Source organism: Bidens hawaiensis, unplaced genomic scaffold, assembly GCF_021521415.1.
Source record: "Bidens hawaiensis isolate Kalapana, Puna unplaced genomic scaffold, B.hawaiensis_p1.1 tig00024527_1, whole genome shotgun sequence".
Classification (NCBI taxonomy): domain Eukaryota; kingdom Viridiplantae; phylum Streptophyta; class Magnoliopsida; order Asterales; family Asteraceae; genus Bidens; species Bidens hawaiensis.
Genome location: NW_027493879.1, coordinates 163,020 through 187,259, shown reverse-complemented (window position 1 = coordinate 187,259; position 24,240 = coordinate 163,020). Strand labels below are relative to the sequence as shown.

General features: G+C 36.0%; 4 protein-coding genes across 4 annotated transcripts; 1 reads left to right on the top strand and 3 right to left on the bottom strand.

Moving 5' to 3' along the window:
- Positions 1 to 1,938: 1,938 nt before the first annotated feature.
- LOC143569532 (uncharacterized) lies at positions 1,939 to 3,285 on the bottom strand. The gene is made up of 2 exons (XM_077055414.1): positions 3,123 to 3,285; positions 1,939 to 2,952 (listed from the first exon to the last, which is right to left on the bottom strand). The coding sequence occupies exons 1-2, from the start codon at positions 3,283 to 3,285 to the stop codon at positions 2,159 to 2,161; spliced, it is 957 nt and encodes a 318-aa protein (XP_076911529.1). The 3' UTR covers positions 1,939 to 2,158.
- A 1,249-nt stretch (positions 3,286 to 4,534) lies between these two features.
- On the bottom strand, positions 4,535 to 6,968 carry LOC143569522 (uncharacterized). Its single transcript, XM_077055407.1, has 13 exons — positions 6,882 to 6,968; positions 6,646 to 6,728; positions 6,503 to 6,560; positions 6,365 to 6,424; positions 6,159 to 6,288; positions 5,837 to 6,066; positions 5,653 to 5,745; positions 5,498 to 5,569; positions 5,380 to 5,412; positions 5,174 to 5,314; positions 5,033 to 5,089; positions 4,855 to 4,947; positions 4,535 to 4,746 (listed from the first exon to the last, which is right to left on the bottom strand). Exons 1-13 carry the CDS (start codon positions 6,966 to 6,968, stop codon positions 4,714 to 4,716), a joined length of 1,170 nt encoding a protein of 389 aa, XP_076911522.1. The 3' UTR covers positions 4,535 to 4,713.
- Positions 6,969 to 12,621: 5,653 nt separating this feature from the next.
- On the top strand, positions 12,622 to 17,032 carry LOC143569525 (splicing factor Cactin-like). Its single transcript, XM_077055410.1, has 11 exons — positions 12,622 to 12,932; positions 13,021 to 13,112; positions 14,394 to 14,493; positions 14,567 to 14,638; positions 14,723 to 14,785; positions 14,858 to 14,998; positions 15,083 to 15,178; positions 15,321 to 15,605; positions 15,696 to 15,980; positions 16,229 to 16,666; positions 16,745 to 17,032. Exons 1-11 carry the CDS (start codon positions 12,681 to 12,683, stop codon positions 16,862 to 16,864), a joined length of 1,944 nt encoding a protein of 647 aa, XP_076911525.1. The 5' UTR covers positions 12,622 to 12,680; the 3' UTR covers positions 16,865 to 17,032.
- A 4,063-nt stretch (positions 17,033 to 21,095) lies between these two features.
- On the bottom strand, positions 21,096 to 23,313 carry LOC143569530 (putative lipid phosphate phosphatase 3, chloroplastic; the record flags this gene model as incomplete). The annotated part of the gene is made up of 4 exons (XM_077055413.1): positions 21,096 to 21,655; positions 21,764 to 21,823; positions 21,959 to 22,147; positions 23,151 to 23,313. Coding segments are annotated over 4 exons (534 nt in total), but the record flags the coding sequence as incomplete, so codon positions are not given.
- Between the last annotated feature and the right edge of the window lie 927 nt (positions 23,314 to 24,240).

Here is a 24,240-nt window from a genome sequence, read left to right as displayed (position 1 = left end):
TTTAATATTAGCTACCTTCTTTTTCTTGCATAAACAGACTCTTTCACTCAAAGTTAATATTCACTGTGATGGATGCAAGAATAAAGTCAAGAAAATACTCAAAAAAATTGAAGGTAAATCTAGACCATTATTTCTTTGAAGACGGTTATTTTTTATATATTTTGTTTGTTTTCACCATAAAAGAGAAATTAGACTTTATTGCTCATGATGACAGTAACTATTTTGACTATTCTATGTTGACCATGCTTAAAAATTATTTTTTTAGCTTTTTAGCTGCTGCAGAAATACAATAAAGAAGAAGGACTAGAAATCAGATAATGGAATAAAATACAGTGAAACTAGGCATGTAAAGTGTAAACGAACAACTTTTAGTGGACCGTTCATGAACACATGTCTTGTTATTCATTTTAGTCATGAAATTCCTTTGTGTCCGTTCATCTAAATTCGTTTATATTAGTTCGTTTGCATTCATTTATGTTCATTGCTATGTTTGATTGGTTTTTGCTTAGATATGTTCGTTCATCTATGTTCATTTTTGATTGCCTGTTTATGCTCGTGAACCATTCGTTTATATTGTTTACAAACAAACATAAACGAACACGAACACAAAGACGTTCATTTTCTTAAAAAAATGAGCACGAACAAGAAAACATTGTTCGTTTAGTTGTTCATGTCTGATTGTTTGTTTGGTTCGTTCACAAGCCTAAGTGAGACATTATTTGGCGTCTTTCATATGAAGAAAGTTTAAAATATATTACTGTGTCTGATTGCTGAGTTAGGATTATGGCTGCAGGAGTCTACTCTGTGGATATAGATTCGGATAAACAAAAAGTCAACGTTTCTGGAAATGTTGACCCCAACACCTTAATCAAGAAGCTGGTGAAATCTGGTAAGTACGCAGAACTTGGGCCATCTAGTGACCGGGAAACTTCTACATTTCTAAATGATGGAAACTACCAAAACCTGGTTCAAAATCTGATCATGAGTCAAAATGATCCAAAAGGTCAACCTTTGTTGACTCCTGGTTATCCTAGAAACCTTGAGGACGAGATGTCTTTTGAAAGGTATATGAAACAGAGCATGAATATGGGTAACCATCTCCACATGGGATGGAATGACCGGTCGGGTTTTGTTGATCTAGAAGGAAATCAGCTCGGAGGAAGCTTTAATGGTGGAATGCTAACTTATCATGATCATCAAGCAAGAATGCCCATGTATCATCCTTTACCAATGATGAACATGAACGGTAGTATGGGAAATGCCATGGTGCATGATAACATGTAACATGGATGTCTAATCATGCACATCCTATGTTTTATCATGGTTATTGTGCTCGCTACTACTAATCATATACCATATATTATGACTAGCTTAATCTGAACTTTGTAGTGTTACTCGTAAGTTGTTTTATCAGACTCGTATTGATATTGATACTGAGATGATCGGATATGTCTAGACAAGCATGTTTTTGTTACTTGGTTATCATGTTCATGAATCTATCTATCCTTCTACAAACTCTTTTAGCAACATGATATGATACACAACCGACATATAACACGAAATGTCATAATGTGGCCATTCAGTGTGGTCACCTGTAACTAAAGAGATGATTAAATTTAGCACAATAGTAACTGCTAAATAAACAAAAACATAACTGCCGATTACATATACGATTGGTATGATTGGAAACCCTACAAGGTTCTTGTTGAACAGCCGTTAAAACTGAACGTGAATATCAATCTGTTAGGCCTAAAAAATATTAAAATTAAACTAGATTGTAACTTGTAAGAAGTGATATTTTCATTTGATAATATTAGACTAAATTGTAATGAGCATAATTATTTTAAATGTATAAATGAACAAAGGTTAGCGAACATAAATGAAAGAGCGTGACATGTGTTCATGTTTGTTTGTTCGTTTATTAAATTAATGAACATAAGCGAATTTCCGGCCGAACAATTCTTGAAAAATTCACTAATCGTTTGGTTCGTTTATAGGCTACTTGATTACAACATTCATAAAACTCTATCCCTCTATAAATTCAATTAGTAAGATGAAATATCATAATAAATTTAACAAACATGATCATAGAATACCCAGTAATATAAAGTTTAACACATACAAAGGCCATAAAACTAAAGAACAAAGGTACAAAACCTTAACGCTTCCGTGCTTTCCTCCGTCTAGACTCTGCCTTTTGCCATTTCTTTCTCGGTACTACTTTGCTCTTCGGTTTCAACTTCAACTCAGGTGAATACTTATAATTCGGGTCTCTCATACGCGCTTGTATATCCTTAAAAAACTCCATATTCAACTTCTTGGGGCCATCCTTCCGAAGCTCTTCATACTCAGGCCCGGAAACAATATTCTCAAACGCGCCAATAAGAATATCCAAATCACTCATAACCTCCCACACGTTAATGTAACGTCCATCGGTTCCTTTCTTAAGCTTCTTTAACGCATTCTCAACCGCAAGTTTTCTAGCCTTCTTTCCTGGTGATAACTCTTCCGGTTCCTGCTCTGATTTTAACAGCTCGGATATGGTCCGATACTTAGGCTTTTCATCAAATTCAAATAATTTATCAATATACGGATCACTTTTTTCATTAGGGTACGGTTCTGTAGGAACATCATCGTCATCATCACATTCACTGCCGGTCCATAACGTCTTCTCTTCATCACTGCCCGACCATACGCTTCGTAACTCATCACTGTCATCAGCATCAATGAGATCTTCGTGAGCCTTTGCTTCTTGTTTCATTTTATTGATTTCTTTATCAAGATTGTGTTTATCGGTTTCCTTATCACTTTCGCCTTCGCTTCCGGTCCATAAACAATCGTCTTCATCGAGTTCTTTCCCCCACGCTTCTCTAAATTTCTTGTCCCCGGGCTTCCCGTTGCCAAACAGATCGTAATGAGGCGGTTTTCCTTTCGCGTATGATCGAATTGATGCTGCAAATTCATTCAGGCATTTTCACAAACGGTTGGCGTGCATAGGATAACAGGACAGAGTAATGTACCATATAACATAGAGATTTTAATTGGGATTTATGAATAAATGGTTTTGGAAGTTATTGATAGCAAAGGAATGAAGTTTAAAGATGAAATTGAAGGGTACTGACCTTGGGCAAATGGGAATTGTGACCCGTTTGCTGGGGTTATTGAGCCCGTGAAGAAAAGGGATCCGGGTCGGGTAACAGGTGATCTGATATATGGGTTTGGATTCTGAAAATGGGTTCTGGTGAGTTTGAAGAAAGAAGGTAGCAGAGAAAAGCGTGGCGCCATTAGTAGATGTCTGCAAATTCAAAACTGTGCTTCATTAAATAGGTTTTTGTTATGCATGTGGTGACGGGTTCAGAAATTTTTTCATTTGGTTCGATGCTATAATTTCATAGAACTGGACATAGAAATATTTGGGTTGGGCAAGGGCGGCTCAACCATTCTAAATGCCTAAAGTGAAAAATATATATTCTTTTGTTTACTATCTTAGCACACGTGGATCCACGGTTAGAAACTCCCTTTTTGTACTTGATACGATAATCATAACCCAACAACCTGGGTAGCCATCTCCATTGAGCATGTTCGAAAATGTATTTGAGACTCATGTGATCTGTCTTAATCACAAAATGGGCACCCTATTAAATGATAACGTCGTCTACAATGTATCTAGCCAGAAAGTTGACACCCTAGTTACAAACGAAAAGAATAAAACTAAAAGAAAATTACAAATTCTAAGGCAACCAAGCAAAGTTTTGAGCAAAACACATTTTCAATATAGCATTTCTAAAAACCACTTCATTTCCTACTTACTTCTCCAAGGCAAGCGAATATTACCCGATGGCAATACACACATGCGAAAAAAAATAGATTCCTCCTTTGACCGGCCTCGATCCTATAGCCTTCATTTTGGAATTCAAACTCCTTACCACTAGTAAGACTGTTCCCTTTTGGTATATGGATTCACTCCAAATTTTTTTATAGACAAATCTACATATGTAGGTCTGCCCATGTCTGCATGGGAGCAACAATATCTCCTGACCAGTGGCACGTTAAGCACACCTAGACATGTTCACGTCTTTATCTCTTTGAGGCCGTGTCCGATGAAGTCCAAACTAGGTAGTAAATCCAAGTGTTAAGTTCAAGTACAAACTTTAAACAGTTGGGCTCATGGCACCTTGCTTTTAGGCTTCTACCCATGTGTTCAGAACCATTACCTTCTTTATTCATAAGTGTTGAACAGTCAGTAACACATATATGATACACAATCATAACCCGACACTAATTTGGGACGACTAATGAGTGTCTTAGCTTCAAACCAAGCCCGGAAAAGGTTTTCGTTAATTTGGGACGACTAACGGGTGTTTTAGCTTCAAATCAAGCCCGGAAAAGGTGAAAAACTAAAACCTCCAACAACCGAAAAATGAAAACCCAACATTGCTTTCTAAATTTTGTTCTTTGTTAAGAAATATTACATTTGTATAGACATGTGTTTTTTCGATTGGGACTACTTATCTGTCAAGTACATACCATGCAAAATTCTCAGCCTACAATAACAAATTAGCCTTTTGACAATATTGATTGCATACACAGATTCCTCCGGATTCACTCTAATAAGCAGATACCAAAGACATTGCAACAAAGATTCTTGATCCTGATAATACCCTTCATCTTGTAAAAAAACCGCAAAGAATCTTGATCTCATATCATGTAATTTCACTCATCCATCATCACCACCACCGGAGCAAACTACGAAAACAAAGTTGTTTCACTCAATCACAAAAAAAAAGAAGATAAAAATAATGTTATTCTGGTACATCCTTCAAATAATGTGTGCACTAAAATGACCATACTAACCTCATCATCTTCATCATAAAAGACTGCATCACCATTGTTCTGCTGAAATACCCATCCTAGAGACGTCTCAAGTAATTCTTTTAATCTCCTTGTCTACATAAATACATATGTATTTTAATAAAATTATAACCCCATAATAAGTAAAAATAAAAGGTTAGCTTTCATCATAAATTCTCACACAAGTCAAAAGGTCCCCATCAACAACAGGAGCTTCAAGCACGAGTGAAAAGTACTCCTGCATATACCCAATTAAAATATTAAATACAAACCAACTTGAACTATCGAAAGATAGAAAAACAAGACAAAAAGATGAGAATACCTTGCACAACTGATGAAGAAAACTATCAGAAGATAAAAAGGATTCATCTAACAATGTTATGGGTCCCTTTGCAGCATCAGTATTACCTGTTTGACCTTTCTGTAATGCATACCTGAGTTGACTATATAGCACCTTCATAAACTATAAACAAATATGTCAACAATAATGAACATCAAAAGTAACGTCACAAATAATATGACACTAACCTTGGTGAATAAACGACTCCTTGAGTGCAGAGGCTTCAAAACAAATTAAACAAAAATAATTAAAGCTTTAAAAGGCAACGTTTACATAAAGTCGATATGATTCAAGTATATAACTTACAGCTTCGATACAACCAAATAGAAGGTGAACAATAGCTTTCCATTGAAGAAATCCTTCAAGTGATTGCCCCATCTGTCACGTTAAACATATTTTAAGCTGAAAGATTCCTTTAAATAAATTACATAATGCAAATTATATACAACTAAAGCTCGTACCAAAAATGCAATAAAAGCAAACTGCAGCTCTCCAAGAAGCAAATCTTCGGTTTCTCCATACTCTTTCATCAATATGCTTTCCAACAAACTTGTCTACATGATAAATATATAACAATAAATATACAGTGTTATCAACAATTGCAAAATTGTAATTAGAATTAACATGTAACGTGTAGTCGTGTACCTTGTCAAGATTCAAGGAAGTAAGGTTGTGGCTAATGGCACCTTTTTTCTTAATTAAACGTGGTATTTTCGTGTAATAACATCCTCTTTTTTTAAACTTGTCATCAGATGTTGGAATATTACTATTATTATTCCTTAATTGCTCGGACAAAGCTTCCTCCATTGCGGTTTTACGACCGGTTTCAAGAATGTCTGGTTCATTGATAACCGTGATATCTCCTCCAATGGGTTCTGCGTGTGGGCCAAACATTACACGTTAGATTGAATAACCTAGACCCACAACCACATATTCATTTCATCATAAAAACATAAATAAGAATTACCAATGCGTTCAATGACACTCTTTGTAATATAGTTTGATAACATTTTCCACTCTCCATATTGACTTAGATTGTACGGCCCGAGATACTTGTCGAATTCCAAACTTTTTACAGCTCGAGCGTATCTTTCTTCCTTCATTACAAAAAAAGTTTTAACATTTAAAAAATAAACCGACAACACATATTCATAAAAACGACAGTGCGCGTACCTCTTCTTCGGGTACTTTGACAAGTCGCTCCTCTTGTGGGTCCCACTTACGAACAATTACCTGTAACATAATCATTAAACTTTAGACAAGAGTAAAGTATAATACTTGATTAACAGAAGAAGTGGTGTAAACATTAACCTCAGAAGGATTCAAATCGACAAAGAAACCGATCATTGGTGAAAACTCACTGCCACCTCTGCAAGAAAACATTCCAAATTATAATAACGAATAAACCGACATACAAAAAAGTGATACCGAAACATGAAAGATAGGTAGCTAACCTGTTAGAAGAGCTGTAATAAACAAAATGAATACCAGGTGGAATCATCTTAATACCTTTAAAATTAGGTCCAACTGAAAACATCTGCATTATTATAATCATATATCATGAATTGGATAATTTGTGGTTTAAAAACTGTAACCAGCAGTAATAAAAAACAATTATGACGAAATTTGGGGGGAAACTAACATGTGAGTGTGAATCAATGATGATGAGGTAATTGGAAATGGTAGGTACCTGAGTATCGATGCCAAAAAGAGTGTGTTGAGGAATACCAAGGAAGACAAGAGTTGAGCCTTTCTTTACAAGCTCTAAAGCGTCCATACTGATTTGATTGTTTTTAGGTGAATGAATTTGGTGTTTAAATTGTTGTTCGTTTGCTGCTGCTGCTGCTGCTGCTAGAACCTTCACCGATTCAATTCGGGTTGATTCGACACTGACCCCATTCAAGAGTATTAGCCCAAATAAGTTATTGAGTAAGCCCAAACTAGGGTGTTCAAAAACAAATCTGAATCCGTATCAGAATCTCGGATATTCGAATTTTCGGATTCGGATTCAGACAGTGATTTTGAAAATTTTCGGATATCCGAACTATCCGAAACTTTATTTTTTTTATTTTTTTATTATTAATTATAGACAGAATTACAAATTTTGTCCTTTAAAATAAGACGTATTACGGTTCGTGTCCTTTTCTAAGTTTCCTTGCAGGCGGTGTACTTTAAACTTTTTTTCCTACAAGTTTTGTCCTTTACGCTAACTGGGTTAGAAAAAGTCAGTTAAATGCCCTCACGTGAGACGCATGTGAGGGCATTTTTGTCTTTTCGTCTACCCTGCAACTTCTTCTTCCTCTTTTCTTCTTCATTTTTGCAGATCTCTCTCTCTCTTTCTCCCCCCCCCCCCCTTCTCTCTCACTCTCTCTCTCTGTTTAAACCACCACCACACCACTAACGGCCACCGGAGACCATGTTAATCGCCACCACCACGTACCACCGCTCACTCTCCGCCGGGTAATCCTCCAGCCTCGTCCCGCCGTACACCGTCGCCTCCTTCTGCACCTCCAACACCACGCCGGACTTCAACCATATTGTTGCTGTTAAGTACTTCCCCGGCAGGAACACCACGCGCCCGCCGCCGGCGGATGAGCACGCGTCGATGGCGGACTGGATTGGTACGGTGTCGTAGTGGATGCCGTCGCCGATGGCGCCGAAGGCGGTGACGGAGATGGTGATGTTATTATTGTTAGGGTTAGGGTTTGAGACTGAAGGAAGCCGGAGAAATGATGACGTTGATTGTGTGGAGATGATGAGGATTAAAGTGGATGATAAAATGAACAAGGAATGGAGGTTAAGAGTTATCGGCATTTTTTCCGGCGCCGGTGTACGGTGGTTGCCGGCGGAGTTGAGGATTTTGTTTCCGGAAAGATGGTTCGAGTTTAGAACAATGGAGTTCAGGGACGGAATGCCGAAAAGTTGCGGTGGGATTTCACCGAAAAGATTATTATTACTCAAATCAAGTTCGGTCAAATGGGAAAGACGCGAAACATCAGCAGGGATTTCGGAACTCAAACTGTTCGAACCCAAATCGAGAACCTGAAGAGCGGAACAATTACCAATCTCGGGTGGAATGCCGCCGGAGACGTTATTATTCGATAACGACAGAACAACCAACGACTTCAAAAAAACAAAAGTCGCAGGAACGTGACCCGAAAACAAATTCGAAGACAGGTTCAAGTACCGCCACTTACTTAGATTTGGATTGAGATCTGCAAAAATGAAGAAGAAAAGAGGAAGAAGAAGTTGCAGGGTAGACGAAAAGACAAAAATGCCCTCACATGCGTCTCACGTGAGGGCATTTAACTGACTTTTTCTAACCCAGTTAGCGTAAAGGACAAAACTTGTAGGAAAAAAAAGTTTAAAGTACACCGCCTGCAAGGAAACTTAGAAAAGGACACGAACCGTAATTCGTCTTATTTCAAAGGACAAAATTTGTAATTCTGTCTTAATTATATTTAAATATATATGTTTTTAAACCACATAATTGCTTAAACCTTAACCTATACCCTGAGTTCTCACGCCGCTTCTCTAATCTGAGTTCCCAAATCCAATCTCGTCGAGCGTCGGCCACGCGGATCTGCAACAGCCTATCATCGTTTCATCTCCTCTTATCAATCTATCAAACACTAGATCCAGACACCCTACCTACCTGCACACATCAGTCCATTACTATTTGATGTTGATGAGAACGACTTAAGAGATGGAAGTGATGATTAAAAATAAAAATGGCAGAAGTTACGATGTTCAGTTCTAGATCTGTTATTATGAAGAAGAGGTAACCATTTAAATGGTTGGATAACTTTGTGGAGACAAGATTTTGTTGGTGTATCAGTGTATCTCATATTCTGAATAAAAATTATTATATCAAGGAGTATAAATTTTAATGTGTTTTTTTTAAGAATTCGGATATCCGGTTCACTATCCGAACGGATATCCGAGATTTTGGATTCGGATTCAGATAGTAAAATTGACTATCCGAAAGGTTAGGATATCCAAAACTTCGGATATCCGACTTTAAACACCCCTAGCCTAAACACTACATGCCTATATAAAATTAAAATAAAAAGAAAAATGGTGAAAAATTGCTTTCGATTCTTCTAATTCCCCTATTCATAGTCATGTACCAGATAAATCATCTCAAAACCTAAATTAGCTATGTATTTGAAGACCTAAACCTCTTGTTTTATTTCACGTTTCATTCAAACATCATGCTCTTTTATTTAAATGTTTTATATCTTCAAGTAGTTCAACAATACCAGTCATGATTTGGGGAGGGGGGGTCCGAGTTTGGGACGAGACCTAACGCAAAAGTGTAGTCGTAATAGGAAGCAACTTTTACTTTTTGCAAAAGGTTCCTATCACCATCCTTACATAGAATTTTTAAGGGTTAAAAGAATCACAGGCTTAGATGTCTCAAATTTGATAGGCCCACAACTAGTTGACCTACCCCCCCCCCCCCCCCGGCTAATGGATTCGCCATTGGGTGCGGTGAGTGTGAAACAATGCAGAGGTGGGAGGATGTGCATGTTTTGATGGTGGGAGAATGTGACGTGCCAAATGTTTAAAGATGACATATACTTAGTTTGTGTTGAGTAGCGTGATTTTACTGGCCACTATTGCATATCGTTTAGAGTTAGTCTCAACGATTAAGGTCATCCAACGATAGCCCACGCCTCTCCACACGCTATTTGTCCGAAGTTGAAGTCATTTTCGTGATATACCCAAAAGACGAAAAAAAACTCGTGATTCGTATAATAAGTGAGACAAAACGCCTGATCCAATGAAGACCAAGGGCTCCAAGTCAGGTTTGAGTAGAGTCGTATACTATCCCACAACACCAAGCTAATTTTAAAGATTGTTGATAATCTCAACATTTAGACAATAGTTCAAGATGGGGTAACTAGAGATGTAAGCGAGCCAAATTGAGATCGAGCTTGACTTTTAACAAAGCTTTGTTCAAGGTCTATATTCAAAGGTTAAACTTCGCTAGACATGTAAATAACAAGCCACCAATCCAAAGCAGCCACACTACGCTTGTAAAATATTTTTAGTTTTCAACCAACCATGAGCTCGAGCTTCTTATTTATTATTAATTTTTTTAATAATGAGCTATATAAGTTAAAATTATACCTACTAAATAATTTATATAGCATAATATATATTTTGAACTAATTTTGTATTGTAATTGTACAAAGACATAACTACACATGGTGTCTAAGGTTTGAGTAAAGTAACACCTTTGAAAACTAAGGTTTTAAAGTAATAAGTTTGAGTTTTAAGCTTCAACTAGTATTTGGACCCCCGTGTTGTGGGGGTTGTGAAACCATAGCCAGATAGAGAAAACAAAAACTAATATATGAACCAATAAACCATATCTAAAACCTTTACTCCAACGCCATCAATTTCACCAATACACAACCTTAAAGTCTAATAAAAGAACCCACAAACCATAAAAATATTCGGCTTCAATATCATTAAAAAGTCCAAAAGGATAGAGAACATTACAAACACTTATGTGGCAAAAAATTTTGAAACATCATATTTCCAATAGATATTTGAATTCACGCAAAGCCACAATGACCCGGAATCAACTACACTTGAAAAACTCACTTTAATCAGAACCGTTAACTCAAACCTGATTTGTTTTGTCCCGAACCAAATCAGCACTTTCCATGCATCAATTCAGATAAGTATGAATTTAAGGTTGAATGACTGAAAGTGAAGTGTGTGTACTGGCTAATTCAGACGAATGGCGAGTACGTGAGAGAGCAGCTTTGGCTACAAATCAACCGTTGCATAGTCCATAACCACGACATGCATCCAATGAGTGCCGTCCCGTTTGTTTAAACCAATCATCAAACCCTTTGTAGTAAACAACACAACACCATGCGAAGCATGTAAAAGGTTCCAAATCAAAATATGGGATTTAATGATAACAAAGCCTCTTGTCGAAGACTAAATGAAATCTAACTGTAGTGCTTAAAAATTAGTTTATTACCTCAAAGAACGCAGAATACACTCAATTCGAAACCACGGATCCGCTGCCGAGGCACCAACATAGAAACGACCGGTGGACGACAACCACCGGTCCTCGAATGGAATTCGTTTACATGGCATACTGCAGGGTCATACACCAATGACTTGAAGCTTTCACATCACAATTTACACGCTAAAGCAAAGCACCTGACGCCTCAACTAAAACTCTTTAACTGTATTGCATGATGACTGTATTTATGTTACATAAACAGCAGGCAGAAGAAAAATAAATCATTATATTCATGAGTATTTTAGCTATTTTGTTAGAATTTATCGAAACCTTAATAGAAGTTAACGTTAATACTCAAACTAGGGCTGTCATTTTACTCAAACTCGAAACCCAACCCGAGAAATCCCGAAACTGAACTAACTCAACCCGAGAAACCCGAACCCAAACCGAAGTAATCTGGGTTGGTTCTTGGGTCCAAATTCTAGGTTTCAGGTCAACCTGAAAAACCCGAACCCGAACCGAAGTAATTGGGTTGGTTCTTGGGTCCGAATTCTAGGTTTTGGGTCATGAAAAACCGAACCCGAACCGAAGTAATTCGGGTTGGTTCTTGGACCCAAATTCTAGGTTTCGGGTCAACCTGAAAAACCCGAACCCGAACCGAATTAATTCGGGTTGGTTCTTGGGCTCAAATTATAGGTTTCGGGTCAACTTGAAAAACCCGAATAAACTTTTAGTTTTAAAACCACATATATATTTAGGTATAATAAGCTAAAGCTTTAGCCGCTGATGTTATTATAATTTAGTCGTTCTCATTCCACCAATTATGAATCAACTGTTTATTGTCTATTAATGTTTCAGTTATGACTTAAGGGAACTATAATTCAACACTCTAATCACGACATACTTAATATGATTATGTCAGTCTTGTTTATTATAGTTGAAATTTGTAAATTATACTATCTTTAAAATGTTTTATCGGCTTATTTGTGTTTTGTTAAATTTAAATTTTGTTTTGTTAAACTACGAGTAAAGAAGAATATATTACATTTAAATTTAGCAATATAGTTTTTTTTTCTGGGATACTTGAAACCTGATTAATCCAACCCGAATTACCTGAACAAGAAGAAATCGTGAAAGATTTAGGTTGAGTTTCGGGTCTGAATTTAAAACTGCGAAACCCGAAAAACCGCTAACTCAAACTCGTTATAAAATTGAAAACTTAAAACCAAAGTTTATTTATTAATTAGTAATCCTAGTATAGAAAAATGCTAGTACTTAAGTTAAAACACATCATGTGCCATATTGAATTGTTTGTTAGTCGATTTAACCCGAGATAGAGTTGGGCCTCCTAAATCAATTAATTTCAATTTCATTCATCGTCTCTTTTAAACCTAATTCCTATATCATCATCTTCTTCTTCTTCGTTGGACCATTCACGTTCATCTTCTATTATAATAAATATCCACTCTAGGGTTCTTCAACCATCCAATTGAAACAATGGGCAAGAAAGAAGAAGAATCCACACGAAGCAAGAGAAGAATCACCGATTCCGATTCTTCTCCTCAACGACGTCGTTCCGGTAGCCGCAGTAGCAAACGCAGCCGCCGTCGCTACTCCGATTCCGACGAATCCGATTACTCTGATGACCGATCCAGCAAGCGAAAGAACAAGTCGTCTTCGAAGAAGAAGAAGAAGAAGGTTACTGAAGAGGACATTGCGGAGTATTTGGCCAAAAAAGCACAGAAAAAGGTACCAATTATTGTTACACAATTAATGTTATGATATTATTAGCTGCTGATTAGGTTTTATTAATTTTTTCTTTGTTTTGATATTTTAGGCGATGAAAGTAGCCAAGAAGTTGAAGTCTCAGAATGCTTATGGTTACGCCAACGACTCTAATCCCTTTGGTGATTCTAATCTCAATGAAAAGTAAGTTACTTCTTTATATATATATATATATATATATATATATATATTTATGTTGCCTTTTATTCATATGCAATAAATAGGATAGATGGATTAATAATGAAAAGCTTACATAAGGGCTTTTTAATATGGCTCAACACGAATGATAATAGAAACCACTAGTACGTTAGGCCTCTTTCTTAGAACTATTCTCGTAGGTCTTTTACGCTACCAACTATTCTAACCGGTGGTTTTAAAATTGTTAATTGGATTTAGGTGGTTTAGTGACCTTTTTTGTACTTAGTTTCTCGTATAAAAGATATATTTTAAGGTTTTGTCGACGTATGAGGACAACATTTATTCAAGCCCTTGACTTTTCTAAATTAGTAGCTGTGTTGTTTGATTGATAGGATTACTCCCAACAAAGTTTGAAAACACTCTGTTCAAGTTGATAAAAGTTGTAATATTTGCTTAGGTTTTGAATGGGTTAATCTGATAATTAGGTGTGATCTATAGTTATTGAGGGCACTTAACACCTAGGCAGTTTAAAAGGCGGCTCTTATGCTTATTTATACAACATAGTGATGATAGGCTTTTGTACGTTTTGGACAGAAGTTTTGGGTAATCAACTACTTAATTAGATATCTCAAATTGTGAGAAAAACTTAGATGATATGCTCGTTTTGTGAAATTTATACTTATTGGAAATTTGTTATTTTTTTGAGTCTTTTTTCTTGCAATAACAATAACATTTAATCATTTTGAGTATGCGTTTGTGATGAAAGAAGTAGAAAGGGTTTTTACAAACCTTCATCCAGTTGGCCTTTAGAAAACCATAACACTTTAATACTTTTTTAGTCATACTCTCAAACCCTTTAAACTAAACACATTCCAACTTTTTTTTTTCCGGATGAATCCATTGTTACTTAACATCTGTTAATACAAAATACAAACATGAGTTAAAATCTAGTAGTTATATTTTAAATAATTTTTTTTGTATTTTTGTAATTGGAGCTCACTGTTCTAAATTTTTTGGTTAGTGTTATCTTTTCATAGTAGCATTTGAAATCAAAATCTTATCAGTTTATGCAAATTGTTATACTTTCCTTTTTTGCTGTGATTCTTTGTCACAGTTTAGGCTTCTCTGAAATCTAGGACACAATTTGATGGCATATATTGTAATGTTTCCTCTTGGTCTGATCTGTTAGTGAACTATTTAATTATACGTGTCGCACCATTGTAAGATCTTTTTTGAAGACAGTCTTTAAACTTTAAGTCATTATACTCAAATACTTATATTTTTCAGGTTTGTGTGGAGAAAGAAGATAGAGAAAGATGTTACTCAAGGAGTTCCACTTGATGCCTTTTCTGTTAAAGCCGAAAAGAAACGGCAAAGAGAGAGAATGGTATGTAAAAGTTTCAAACTGAATCATCTACACAACACTTAATATTAATTCATATCTTCACATAATACTGTAGGCTGAAATTGAAAAGGTTAAAAAGAGAAGGGAAGAAAGAGCCATTGAAAAAGCACAACATGAAGAGGAGATGGTAAGTTTGATTTGTGTAACTATAATTACAATTAGAAAATCCATAGTATCAATTGATAATATTCTGATCCTCATTGTTTTGCAGGCCTTGCTGGCAAGAGAACGTGCTCGAGCTGAGTTTCAAGACTGGGAAAAGAAAGAAGAAGAGGTAATAGGGCTTTCTTGTTGTATTTTTGATTTTGATGTTGTAAGTGTTAACTAACATATGGTGTTTCAACAGTTCCATTTTGATCAAAGCAAAGTTCGATCTGGAATACGGTTACGTGAAGGGCGTATTAAGCCAATCGATGTACTATCTAAACATCTTGAGCCTTCTGATGAATTTGATGTAGAGATTGAGGAGCCATACATGGTGTTTAAGGTATCTCCATTTTTTCGTCGCTTCCTGTTTTAAATCAAAGATCATGTTCATGGTTTCTCACAAATCTATTCTGGAATAATTTAGGGTTTGACTGTTAAGGAGATGGAAGAGCTTCAAGAAGACATAAAAATGCATATTGATTTGGATAGAGGCACACCGATGCATATTCAATATTGGGAGGTACATATTTTTTTTCTTATATAATAAAATTGATTTTTTAAATATCTTGTTTGTAATCATAGTTTTTTTTTCTTGTATCATAAAATTGATTTTTTTTATAAATAATATAATGTTTGTAATCATATTGCTTTCGCGTACATAGGCTCTTGAGGTGGTCTGTGATTGGGAATTAGCGGCGGCCCGCAAAAAGGACACACTGGACCGGGCTAAAGTGAGGGGTGAAGCACCACCTGCAGAGATAGTTGCTGAAGAACGTGGTTTGCATTCAAGTATCGAGACAGACGTGAAGAAACTTTTAGAAGGAAAATCATTTGCTGAACTTGAAAACCTTCACGCCCAAATCGAGTCCGAGATGCGTTCGGGGAAAGCTAAGGTTGTTGAGTACTGGGAAGCTGTTCTTAAACGCATTCACATCTATAAAGCTAAGGTATTGTTATTATACTATTTCCAGTTTACACATCGTTTATTGTTTTTAATGCAAAATTGGATTAAATTTTTTGGCGGTGTGTGCATGCAGGCTTGCTTAAAGGAAATTCATAATAAGATGTTGCGTAAGCATTTAGAACGTCTTGAGCAACCAGATGGGAGTCACAACTTTAACATGGAAAGAGAAAAAACTGCTTCACCTAAAGTTGACCAAGAATTTGACCATGTTCTAGAAGATGATGAAGTTCGTGAAGAAATACCAAGAGGCGAGTATCAAGTAACAGAGGAGGAAGAACCGGGTTCGTTTTCACCAGAACTGTTGCATGGTGATGAAGACGAAGATGCCATAGACCCTGAAGAGGACAGGGCTATTTTGGTAATTAATATTCCCCTTCCACACTTTCATTGGCTATTGGGCTGTAAACTAGACGAGCCGAGCCAGGTTGGGCTTGGGCTTAAATTTAAACTAGTCATTGGCTCAGCTCATTTGTATTAATAAGCTGAAAAATTGAGCTCAAGCTCGGCTCAGTCAATTTTTATACACAATAGCCATGGGCTTTTTGAACAATCCTAGGTGGTTAATGAAGGTAGGTAAAGTTTGCTAATTTTTTTGTACTGAAACAGGAAATGAGGCGTGTACAAGTAGTTGAACAACAACAGAAAAAGCTTCAAGAAGCAATGACTTTGCCACCACCCGAGGATAATTTGGAGAGCCGGGCCATGAAGGCCATGGGAGCAATGGATAACGATGATGAAGTATTTGGAAACTCGGATGAAGTCAACGTTGACTCACAGGTATACTGGTGGCATGACAAATACCGACCTAGAAAACCAAAATATTTCAACCGCGTGCACACCGGATACGAGTGGAACAAATACAACCAAACACATTATGATCATGACAATCCGCCTCCAAAAATTGTGCAAGGGTACAAATTCAATATATTCTATCCCGATCTTGTTGACAAAACGAGGGCTCCGGTTTATACAATCGAGAAGGATGGAGACAGTGCTGAAACATGCATCATTCGGTTTCATGCGGGTCCACCTTATGAGGATATTGTAAGTATTCTGGACCCTATTTTGACGACCGGACACTTTTTTTAGCAGACCATATTTTGACGATTGATTTTGTAACAGGCTTTTCGCATAGTTAACAAGGAATGGGAGTATTCGCACAAGAAGGGATTCAAGTGCACGTTTGAACGTGGGATCTTGCATGTTTATTTCAACTTCAAACGATACAGGTATCGCAGATGAGTGTGGTCAATGGTCTTCTTTGGCTTGTAACTTGAGTCTGGACAAATTGTACCTCTTATCTATGTTCATAAGAATAAGACATAACATGCAGGATGCTTACTATTCTTTACACCTTTGTTTCTTTATATTGTTACATTTTAGTCAGAACTAGTTAATTCATAGTCTCATTTTTATAACTTTTATTTTATGCTTATGTCTGAATTAACTTATGAAAATGATCGGTTATTTTATGTTTAGAGTTCGCTAAACAAACATAAACAATACTTTGCCATTGAGGATGTAAATTTGTCGGATATGTACAAGTTCACTGTACGTCACTAAATATCATACAAGATTGTAAAAATCAAACGTAAGTACTTGGATACCGAATATCATATGATAAAAAAAAGTCGATAGCTTGTTCACATAACACATTAACATGGTTTTTCTTTCCGCTTTTGACCTCCAACGTTATCAAATTTGGGCGCTACCTTCATATAAACGCCTTGCACAACTTTGCACATTATACTCCATATAGTGCTTTCTGTTTAAGATGCAGATAGATAGGTGATTCAACAGTGGAGACCGATCAAGTGACGTTTGGTTATTGAAATCTAATGTAACGGAGATCTTAATTTCATTCCTAACGTTTTTGCTAGAATTGGTATGATAATAAGACAATTGAGATAAACTATAAAAGCTGATGTATTATTTCGAGTATTACAAAATTGGTATCCGGGATGACCGGTTCCGGGTATTTACGGGTATAAATCGGGTATGGTTCCGGGCACGGGTATTGAGCTTAAAAAGCATACCCTATCCATACCCTACGAGTATGGTCGGTTTTGGTTTCGGGTATAGAAAAACCAGTTCCGGGTATTTTTTCAGGTCCGGTTCCGGGTTTTTTTTGCACCTCTAGGCCAACACACTTCTCGAGTATTAAATGGAGACGCTTTGATTATAACTTACCGTTAAAGTTGGTGTCACATCTTTGAAGTCACAATAACGTGCATATGGTACAGGCAGCATGTCGAGTAATATTATATTAAAACCTAGGTAATCAACTACTAAGACCACCCGTAGTGGCAAGTTATGGGAGGCGTTATGGCCTAAAACGCCGGGGGCACACCGCCCCCCAGCATTATAGCTTCTTTTTTTTTGGGCGTTTTGTACATAACGTGGCTGTAAGGCAAAAAAATAATAATAAAATAATGGAGTTTGAGGCATTATGGAGGCTTTATGACTACACTTTATTTTTGTATAAAACCATAACTCTGACTAGACGCCACGTGTCGCATAATGCCTGGAGGTGAGACTTTATGACTACTCATGGTCTAAGAGCATTCTCAGCCTATTCCCTATATTTGTGTGAGAGAGTTTTGTAAATTATATGGTATGATTATGAGTGGTTGTGAGTAGATGAGAGATAATATGTTATATGAGAAAGTTAAATTTGGGGTTTCATTATTCACACCGTATAATTTTTTTTAATATTTTTTGAAAGTGGTTGCAAGTGAATGAGAGTGAAAAGATAATGATAAATGCATAAAAAGTATACTACTATCAAACTGAACAAGAAAGAGAAAATACAATGATTTTTAGTATAATTATATAGTATATAGGATATATGGTAAAGAATAGGCTGTGAATGCTGTGATATACAACCTAGGTAATACATATATCCTAGTCCTACTAAAAAAAGATGTAATAATGAGTGCGAGTATCATAAAGCTAGTTTTTTTTTTAGTCTTAAAGCACAAGTCTAACTAATCAAAACCATCAAGTAACGTAATAGAATTCATAAACTGAATATTAAACAAAAAGTAATTAAATTAATTGAACCTCGATCACATATTGAATTAGTTGGTTGAACAGATTTCAAGTTAATTGTGTAATGAGACGCGTTTTGAGGTGACATGGTCACCGAAGTTGAGAGCGAAGACAAACAAACCCCTATCAAGTGCGCAAAGTGCCCTTGTTTTACAATCACTGTTAATTAGCTAAAAACCATATTTTATACACAAAACACATTAATACATTTGAAACTAGAATATTTGTAAAATTCATCGACCCGTGGCCGTGGGACATGGTCCCTCTAATTTTAAAAAAATATATTTATTTTATCAATGCTATCATGTATTCAACTATTTGTGTTCATAATTCCTATACTTGTTTTTATTCTCTACCCCAAGTTACACACAGAAAAAGAGGTTTGAATGAAGTTCAGACATCAATATGAACACAACCAAAAAAAGGAAAAAAAGAATTATCACAAGAAGTTATATATAGGTGGTTTAGAGAAGTAGTCGGAACACAATTATATTTAACAAGAAAAGTAGATATCAAGCTAGTATATTTGACTCTAATACCGTAAAAAATATTACATTTCTCTGTGTCTAAGTAAACATCATACAAGACGATGCATACAAATGGCAGAATCTTATCAGAAATCCAATTCTATGTCACCGACGGACGGACGGACTGCCGATGGAAAGGTCCTAGGTGATGCTTTCCTACCAAACTGACAAACTTTTGAATTGAGCCAATGAGGTTTCCTTCGATCATTACCAACGAAATTTTACTGTCAAGCATATGTTGTCAGTAATAATCATTTTTTTATGTGACGAGCATAACCTGGTGTTAAGTGGTGTATAATAATTTAATCATGAATGATTAAAAAAACATTTTTTCCGTGCATATCAAGACATAAATTTTTGAAAATGCATGTGTATGAGTGTGTATGAAATAAAGGAATCTGTTGAACTACAAACCAGATCCAAAAATAGGCCCTACATGTTGTATCCGATCCAACATTTCCCACCGGCGTAATATATGCATGCATCTTTAATTATTATTACAAGACATGGTACATGTACATCACATGTACCTCATTACACAATATACTCCTATAAATATATGCACATTTTTAGACTTTAAACCCGTCACACACACAAACACAAACACAAACACAAAAACATATAAAGTTTTGAGATCAAGATTCAACAAGACAACAATGGAAAAGTTTTTAACAACTTCTGTTGATGTTAACAAGGTTTGGAGAAGAAAAACGTATGAAGTTAGTACGGTTGAAGGCAGTAACGATAGGCGTAGGAATATGAAGACGGCTAGGTTTGGAGAGAGTCGCAGCCGGTTATCAAAGATTAAGAAGCTGTTTAACATGGGTTCGGATGAGCCGGCCAAGAAGGTTAGCAGCGGCTTTCAGAGCCGACTGCTTCTTGAAATTCATAAGAACACTTCGGCGTCTCATGAACTAGGTTCTATGTAAACAATGTACAGTTGTTCGATCCGTCACTTAATTATTGAAGGATGGTGTTTTCCGTTTTGTTTTATGAAACAACATGATGTTGTTTGAAATTTAGAGGCAATCATGGTTAGATCACCTATTGCTTCATGTAACAAGATGTTTTCAGTTTTCATAAGAAAACTTGTATTGTTAGTATACATATGTTGGTGGACTTAATAAAGTTTTTAAACTATATTTTAAATTCTTTTCTTATATATATGTTGGTGGACTTAAGAAATCAATTCCAAGTTTTCAATGTTTAGATGGAAAAGTGAGTTTGCATTGATGAATATACTGGGAAAAGTATAGGAGATTATGATGCCAAATAAAAGATATTATATGCACACCCCACAAATAAGATCATGGAAAGGATTTTGCGGAATAAATCCTAATCTATAAGAACACTAATCATAAAACTCATAACTCAGAACAAACCAACCAATGAAACCGATGACTAAACCATAATCTATATCAAGAGCACTAATCACAACTTCAAAGTTATGTTCCATCTTAAACGGGTCTAGTGTTTCTTTGTATAGATTAGGGTTTAGTCACCGGCCGAAGGTAAGGTCACCGGAACTCACTGAACTTTGTAATAATTATTATACATAATTGATGCAATTTTCATAAATGCAATTCTGGAATATCTGTGCAGTTTTCATATAATACAAAATTTGCAACTTGCAAGCATTTTTTTTTTGTGTGAATAGAGTAAACAAGGGTATAGTCGTCATTTAACACCAAGCCCTCACTCTCTTTTATATCTGGGTTCAATCTCCGTCCCCAACAAAAACATAAAAATGAAGACTACCAATAAAAAATGAAAGAACAAAAAAAAAAAAACTGCCATAAAACATGCTAGCTGGATGTTATCGATGAGCTAGCATGTTATCGATGCTCATAAGCGCTCCGGGAAAGGAAATAAGGTAACTTCTCTTGAAGCATTCAACTATGAGTTAAATGTGGGGTTTCATGTCTTGTTGTATCTAATTCATATCTGAATGATTTAAGAAAAATTAACTCGTTTCCTTTTATTGAGCACGTAGACTGAATCCTACCTTACAAGGAACGATAACAGTCATAACACCCAGCTAACGTGCTATACTGTTATGTAACAACCTTTTTCACTTTTGTTTTTATTGGTGTTCTTCACATTTTATGTTTTAGACTTTGTTAATGTTGGGGATGAAGATTGAACTCTAATATAAAAGGGGAGAATGGCGGTTTGATGCTAAATGACAGTTATACCCTTGCTCTTTACTCTAGTAACATAAAAACTAACCATATGCTTGCATGTTGCAAGTTTGTACTATATATCTTTTCAAACCAAACAAATATTGTTAGCAACAATGACCAAACAACCTAACGTTCTAAATACAGATATAACTACCAATTAACAGATTCTGGATCATCGATTGTCAAACGAGAATTGTTAGATGAAGACTCGACCACGTCGGTTTGGGCAACGGAATCTTCTAGAGCCCGAAAAAATGCGTACGGTCCCCAACCTTCACATGTATTAAAATTGCATACATAAAACTTGTAACAAAAATGTGTAAAATAATAATAATAATAATAATAATTTGAACATTCAATGAGTTGCGATTAAGGTATACCTTTGGCATGATAGGGCGGTGCGAAAAATTGCAAATAGCAAAATGTGGCCACGGTCATACCTACAAAGAATAATACGCAAATGCTAAGTTCTCCAAACGATGTACTAAATGCCTGACCCCCCCCCCCCCTCTCACAGAGGTCTCAATCGATTAGCAGAGTTAAGAAAAAAGTTCTCCAAACGAGTGTGAATTTACCTATTAGACCTCCTGCAAATACATCTTGCCAATGGTGCCAATAGTCGTCTACACGAGAAATGCCAACAAGTGATGCAACCAGTAGAGGCAAAAAGACTATGCATAGCTTTGCCACATGGCCTTTACGTTCAAACACTCTTACTTTTCCTGATAGATAGAGGGACAAGAATCCAAGGCCTGAGAAAGACCCTGCAATAAATTCACAAAAATTAGTAAATTGACAGTTTAGACCCATTTAGTTATGTAAATGGTCGATTTGGATTATGTTTAGTCGGTAAAACAGACGACAAATTTGACGTATAACTGTATATTTAATGCATACAACTTCAATTTTATTCAAAAGAACTAGAGTATTCTTTTAATAACTTTATTCGAAAATTATAGTACTTTTAAAAATACAAAAAACTTTATTACAGTAATAAATTAGAGTATTTTAAATAAAATAACATTTTTATTGTATTTAACATGCTAATTATTCAAAGAAAAAAAATGAAATTTGGATAAAAGTGGTATGGGTCAATCCAACTTGACCCGATTGACTAGAAAATAAAAGCAACTGTATTTGACCCCTTTACCCAACTCGCCCATTTTACTTCTAATGATCTCTTTAGTAACTTAATTGTTGACTATTTTTCTTGATTTGGCTGATATATGAATCTTGAAGTATATAATACTAGAATGACAATTTTGACCCGTTTAGTGTATATTTAATGCGTAAAACCTCATATATAATTTTATTAAAAAAAACTAAAGCTTTTATAAAATAATATAACCTTTAATCATATTTGACCTGTTAAATAATTACTTAAAAAAGAACTAAAATTTGGATAAAAGTTTTACGGGTCAACCCAACTTGACCTGTTTAGTGATTAAATTCCGGTCATGTTTAATTTGTAACAAAGGTGACAGTTTCGACCCATTTAGTTTGTATCTAATGCATAAACCTTATAGTAATTAGTACTTTTTTAAATAATATGACTTTTAATCATAGTTGACAAACTTATTAATCATTCAAAGAAAAAGAACATAAATTTAGATAAAATGGTATAGCTCAACCAAACTTGACCCGTTTTGATCAAAACAAAAAAGCAACCGCATTTGGCTAGTTAACCGACCCGCCCATGTTACCACTTCTAATTATACCATAAGCATTTTGACAGAAATAAAGAATCACATAGAATGTGTTACTCACATGAAGCATGCCCACTCGGGAAACTTTTATGGCCTTCACTTACAACCTTGCTATCACCATGACATATAACATTTCCCACTTGATCATAAACCTGAAGAAAACAACATGATCCTAGTAAAAAAAAACATTCAAGTATTTCAAAGAAACGAAACAAAACAGCAATTTAAAGCAACATTCAGGCGACGCTCTGGAAGGGGATGATGACACATTCAGGCGACGCTCTATGTCACATTCAGGCGACGCTCTGGAAGGCTTTCCGGTTCGACGTTCTGGGTTGCGTTTGGGTCGGTGATCCGGATCACGTTCGAGTCGATGGTCAGTAACGCGTTGGGCCGTGTTCGCGTCAACGGCACGGGTTGAATTCGGGTCAACAATTGAACCGAACGTGAACCAAACCGGGGCATCGAACCGAACTGATCCAGATCATCGAGCCGAACGCACTTTGACGCGGAGCGTTGAACCAAACTGACCCGTAGTGTTAAACCAAAGAAAAAGCGTCGAACCAACCCAGAGCGTCAACCCAAATGCGAACACGGCCATGTTAGTCGACCGATCGAAGATTCCAACGAATTTACTTGAATTTCTCCACATTTGGAAGGATTTGGAATTCCTTTATTTAAAGGAATTGGAAGGAATTGAATTCCAATTCCAATGAAACAAACACCTTAATAAATGGAAATCAATTCCAATTCTATCCAAAATTCATTCTATTCCAGCAAAACAAACACGCCCTAAGTTAATTGGACTTGGGTTTCAGACTCTGATTGGCTCTTTTCCACTAGGTCATGCACGTAAATGCTGGAGTAAAACAAGAGAAGATGTATTCGGAATTTTTCTAGGATTGGAATAGTTGGGTCCTAAAAGTTAACATCTTCGATTGGAAAGCGGAAATAAGGAGAATTGATACATAGGATGCACTTTACATAAGGAAGGTTGTAGATGAAATAAATTTGGGTCCGTTATGCGAAAGTGAAAAGGAATAGGCGGATCACATTCTAATTGATATGCTATGTTGCCTCGGTGATATGGCAATATGTTAGTAGTTGCCTAGTTGCTGTGGTATCCCCCGGTGTATGGGGTCGCGATTCGT